The 5,818-nt window shown below is 48.1% G+C and overlaps 1 protein-coding gene across 1 annotated transcript in view; it reads right to left on the bottom strand.

Annotated features, from left to right (window-relative positions):
- Positions 1–5,818, bottom strand: part of Slc26a8 (solute carrier family 26 member 8) — a 54,497-nt gene that overhangs the window by 35,887 nt on the left and 12,792 nt on the right. The window contains exons 3-4 of the mRNA XM_031347972.1: positions 4,785–4,924; positions 1,177–1,293 (exon numbers count right to left, since the gene is read on the bottom strand). Coding sequence (XP_031203832.1) covers positions 1,177–1,293; positions 4,785–4,924 — 257 coding nt within the window. The remainder of the gene's footprint in view (positions 1–1,176; positions 1,294–4,784; positions 4,925–5,818) is intronic.

Raw genomic sequence — 5,818 nt, 5'->3', positions numbered from 1 at the left:
CAGGCTGGCCTTGAACTCAGAAATCTGCCTGCCTCTGCCTCCTGAGGGCTGGGATTAAAGGTGTGTGTCACCACTGCCCGGCCCTTGAGGGCATCTTGTGTACATGAATGCATACATCCGCATGCACATGTGTGCATTCATGGATGTATGTGTGAATGTCTGTTCATGTGCATTTTGTGTGTGCATGCATATGTATATACATGCATGTTTATATGTATGTGTATGTGTACATACACAAATGTGTCTGTGTATTTGTATGTGTCTGTATGTTTATATATGTTTATGTGTGTATGTACATGTGTCTTGTGGTGTAGCTCTGTGTTCATGTGTATGTGTGTGTGTCTGTGCATGTACACATGAGTGTATATGCCTGTGTGCATGTATACATGGATGTGTTTGAATCTGTGTCTGCATGTGTGTGCATGTATATATGTGGTTTTGTGTGTGCATATATATACATGTTTGTGTATATGTATATACCCGTGTTTGCTTGTATTTTTTGTATTTGTGTGAGCATGCACTTTAGATCATGATGCTAAGCCTTGAGACAGGCACACAAACAATGGATCCAAGTGACATGGACTGAAACCTCCAAAACCATGTGTAATGGTTTATATATGCTTGACCCAGGGAGTGGCCAATGTGTGGCCTTGTTGGAGGGAGTGTGTCATTGTGAGGGTGGGATTTAAGACCCTCCTCCTAGCTGCCTGGAAGTCAGTCTTCCACTAGCAGCCTTCAGATGAAGACGTACAACTCTCAGTTCCTCCTGCACCATGCCTGCCTGGATGCTGCCATGTTCCCACCTTGATGATAATGGACTGAACCCCTGAACCTGTAAACCAGCCCCAATGAAATGTTGTCCTTATGAGAGTTGCCTTGGTCACAGTGTCTGTGCACAGCAGTAAGACCCCACCTAAGACACCGTGAGCCTATGACAGCAGTAAGACCCCACCTAAGACACCATGAGCCTATGACAGCAGTAAGACCCCACTTAAGACACCATGAGCCTATGTAAGCGTCCCCACCTGAGACACCGTGAGCCTATGTAAGCGTCCCTCATTTAGGCTGATGTTCCCGGGCTTTTCCTTACGGTGACCGAATGCTGCCTGGCTCTGACTACTAACAAGTGATAACAGATGGCTCATCGGGCTCCCATGGCTCCAGGACTGAACTCACCGATGGACATTTGATGACATGATCCAAAAATTACGTAAATGATTGAAGAGCAGAAGGCGGCATAAGTGACGTTGAGGGGAGGAATCAGCTGCCTCGTCAATAAACTAAGTGTGAGGCCTGAAGAGCAAAATCACTTAATTAGGCAAAGTTATCCCAAATGAAAACTGCTGGGCGCGCAGGCCATGTGTAGAGACCCCTAGTTTCCAACATGCTTTTGTGTTTTAGCTCTATTTTCAGATGGAGACTCCCAACCCGGGGCTGGCTTCAGACTCACTGCATCTAAGAGTGACTTTGACCTCTGACCTTCCTGTCTCCACCTCCTGGGAGTACAGGGTTGGCCACTGTGCCAGCTTCTGAGTGCTGGAAACTGAGCATGGGGCTTGTGAAGGCTCCAGGCACTTTACCACAAGCCTAGCTCTACCCCGTAGCTCTCTGACAGACACACAATCAGGGAAAGGACACAATGCAGCTGAGGGGCCTCTAGCTCCAGGTCTTCAAATTGTGCTTATTGCCGTGCAGTCTAAAAGGCCTGGGGATAGACAGACAGGCAAGCGGTGCAGAACACTTGATGCACTTTCAGAGGACCTAGGTTGGTTCCTAGCACCAATGTTTGATGGCAGACATCCACCTTTGACTCCAATTCCAGGGGATTGAATGTCTCTAGCCTGTAAGGGCACCTGCACTAACATGGACCTGTCTACATACAGACACACACACATGTACATAAATGAAAGTAATAAAACATAAAATAGGTGACCCTGGGAATCCTCCAGGGCCAAAAGCAGAGCTAGAGAGCAAGGTGGAGCTGCAGTCTGTCTTCTGTATGCTGACCACCCCAACCTCTCCTCTCAGTATTCCTATACAAGGCTTTAAAACCTACTCCACCACTGAGCAGTGGTGGTGCATGACTTTATTCCCAGCACTTGGGAGGCAGAGGCAGGCAGATTTCTGAGATCAAGGCCAGCCTGGTCTACAGAGTGAGTTCCAGGACAGCCGGGGCTACACAGAGAAGCCCTGTCTTAAAACACCAAAAACCAACCAACCAACCAAACAAACAAACAAAAACCCTACTCCACCATACGCCTTTAAGCTCAGCACTGATGAGGCTCAGGCAGATGGATCTCTGTGAGTTCAAGGCCAGCCTGTTCTATATAGTGAGTTCCAGGTCTCTATGTATAGAGACTTTGTCTAAAAGAAAAACAAACAAACAGAAAAACCTACCAAAAAATATTCTTATGGGGTATGTGTTCATGTGTGTCTGCGTGTGAGTGTGTGTGTGTGTGTGTGCGTGTGTGCCATAACATGTATGTGTGTAGGTCAGAGGACACCCTCATGGACTTGGCTCTCTCATGTTTCCATGGGTTGCAGGCTGGGCTCAGGTCAGGCTGGGATTAAAGGCGTGCGCCACCACTGCCCGGCTTCCATTTTTTTTCTTAATCAAGGTTCTATAGATTACAAAAAGAAAAACTATGCTTAAATGACCTTATACTAAATAGGAAATTTATTTTGAAGGCATGAAGGATAGCTCAACTTCATCGAAGACTAGAATCAAAGTTAAAAGGCACCAGGGTTGCAGCCATTTCCTTCCTACTCGTCTCCAGGATTTCACCAGATTCAGCTGCTGATTCCAGGACAGGTCTAAGCTATGGATGGATATTCTTGCACATTTCTCCCGGTCCATAGACATATAAATTCCTCAGGATTACACATCCTTCATGAAAACTCCAGGGGGCCATTTATTAGATCCTGGCAGACTGTTTGCCAGGTAGATAGATGTTCAGTGGACACTAGGTTTAGGGTAACCGTGGTGACTGGGCACTTCCCTGGTGTGCACAGGACCCTGAGTTCAACCTCCAGCGTGACCATGTAAGAACTGTAGGCTAGTCTCAACTCAGGAATGATGAAGCCAGCGCCTTCACATGGACGTAGGTTGCCTTTGGTTGCTCTCCAGCCTGTTTCCCTGTAGAGAGGGGGACATTAGAACATGGGTGCTGCCAGGGAGCACCGGCTGTGGAAAACATGAGGCCTGCTAGCACATCCATCCGCTGAGAGCCAGAGGGACACTCTGGCTTTGGGATTCTCTGAGCACAGGGCCTCCCACACTTGATTGGTCATTTGTGGAGAAACAACACCTCAGGGACAGTTAATAGAGTCGCTGACTCCAGAAGCCTGGTGTCCAGTGTTAGAGGAATAGGTAAATTACGTGTGTGCACCTACAGTGGAGGCTTTTCAGCCGTCAATAGTGGAGCTGTGTCATCAAAATGCAGGAAAATGGAGGCCATCGGAGGAAGTGAATTATTACTGTCTCAGAAACACAAATTGGGCTGTCTACTCTCATGTGTGGTTCCTAGATTTTTTTTTTTTCTTTTTGGTATTTCAAGACAGGGTTTCTCTGCATAGTGCTGGCTGTCCTGGAACTCACTCTGTAGACCAGGCTGACCTCGAACTCAGAAATCTGCCTGCCTCTGCCTCCCAAGTGCTGGGATTAATGGTGTGTGCCACCACTGCCTGGTGGTCCCTAGATCTTATATAGGCACATGAAATCATGTATATACATATGACAAGCAAGCACAAGTAAAACAATATAGGAGGACAAGGAGCAAAAACGGAGGGGATGTGGGGCCATGGCCAATGGACAGTATGTACTCACATCAAATGTCAGTGCCACACAGTGCCACGCACAATCACTACTCACAAGAGAGGAAACTGAACTTCAAAGATATAGCTAGCATATAGTACAGAACCCTTAATAAAGTCAATCTCTCTCTCTCTCTCTCTCTCTGTATGTGTGTGTGTGTTTGTGTGTGCATGTGTGCGTGTTAAAAAAAAAGGTGGGGCTGAAGTGAGATTTCTAACACACATCATGAAGGAAGGTGAGAACAGACTCCCTTAGTCATCCTCTGACTTCTATACACACGTAATAAATAAATAAATGTTAAGAAAGAAACAAAGTTAGTCATACCTGATTGTACACACCTTTAATCTTAGCACTTGGGAGGCAGAGGCAGGCAGATCTCTGAGATAGAGGCCAGCTTATATTATGGAACTCTGTCTTAAAAACAAAGAGCTATTGGTTCCTATTTGGAATCATTATTTTGTTTTGTTTTTCAGATAAGCTCTCAAGTAGGTAAGACTGGCCTTGAATGCTCATCTTATCGCTCCCCTACCTTTCTAGTGCTAGCACTGTAGGTGTGCCCCACTGCTCCTGCATGGAGAGGAGCTTCCTACCCCAGGGAGCCCCCACTCCCCTGTGACCCTGTACTCTTGCCTCTGAGCTGGGAATTGGCTAACAGCTGCATTTGTTCCCTAGCAGGCACCTTCCCTAAGGAAAACTACCGCCTCTTGAGATCTACTCTCAACGGGCATACTGAAGCCACCACTGAGGCAGAACAAGACCAGGAGTGGGGGACTGCAAATTCCACGGGAAGTCTTCCTGGGTTCCTGGGTCTCAATTCAACCAGATCTTTTGGAACCACCTGGAGGGGTTAAAACCCCGGGGAAGCAAAGGAAGCCATGTCTACAGGGGAATGCAGCTCCTTTGTTGAGCAGCGCTGCCGAGGGTCTGTGGATCACAGCTCTGGGGAAGGCGGCTTTGCAGTTGCTCTTACCTTGGGGCACTTGAACAAGACCGACACTTAAACCAGCAAGTAAGTCTCCGAGAAGCCAGTCCTTGAATCGATACAAACAGACCCACTCCAGGAACGGGAAGACCGTGAGCATGCATTTCAGGAACTTGTGCCATGAGCAGCTAGGAGAAAGAACAGAGAGACTCAGCGAGGTTCTTCACAGAGAGTCCCCTGGCTACACGAAGGCGCAGGGTGCCTCACTCCTTGATGGCACATTTCTCATCGGCACAAAAGGACATTTTGACACATTGGATCAAAAAATGCTTTGCTGGAAGACTGACAGCCCTATGAATTTGGGGATGTTTAGCATCCCTGCCTTCTACCCACTAGGAGATGGTAGCCTATCCACCCCTGGCCTAGAGAACAAAAGACACTTCCACACCTTGAGAAACATCCCTGGAGGACAAAACCACCAGCAAGAACCAGCAGGGTGGGCCTGGAAAGAACGGAGGCTCGATGTGCAGCGTACAGTTAGTTCTGTGTTCTTATTGGCTGTTTAGAGAGAGTCACACCAACTGTCCTGCTTCAGGTAAGGCCCCCGGAACACTCTCACACAATCTAACCTAAGCAGACACTAGCTAACTGCCTGCATTTGCCTGGGTATCTAGACTGTTACAGAAGTGGCGTCGTGTACCTGAAGGGTTAGCCACATAAAGAGAAGACTGTGGGGTCCTAAAGGCCATGTTATCCGGGGGTCTCTACTGGGAGCTGTCCTGTTTCCCAGGAGGCAGCTGGGCTGAGTATGGAGGTGCTTTTGGCTCTCATGAGCGGCACCCAGCGGGAGAGGGTGACGGTCTGCAAGTGACAGGACGGTTTCTTGACCAGAAGGAAATTTGGGCGTGGAGGACTGGGAGTGTGGCTCGGTTGGTAGAGCGCTTGCTTGCCAAGCATGCAAGAAGCCCTCAGTTACATACCAGGTATGTTATATATACCAGGTGTGGTGTAGGCCTATATAATCTCAACCCCAGGAGCTGGAGGCAGGGGGAGCTGGAGGCAGGGGGAGCTGGAGGCAGGGG

The sequence above is a fragment of the Mastomys coucha genome, unplaced genomic scaffold (genome assembly GCF_008632895.1).
Source record: "Mastomys coucha isolate ucsf_1 unplaced genomic scaffold, UCSF_Mcou_1 pScaffold3, whole genome shotgun sequence".
Lineage (NCBI taxonomy): Eukaryota > Metazoa > Chordata > Mammalia > Rodentia > Muridae > Mastomys > Mastomys coucha.
This window is presented reverse-complemented; position numbering and strand designations above follow the sequence as displayed.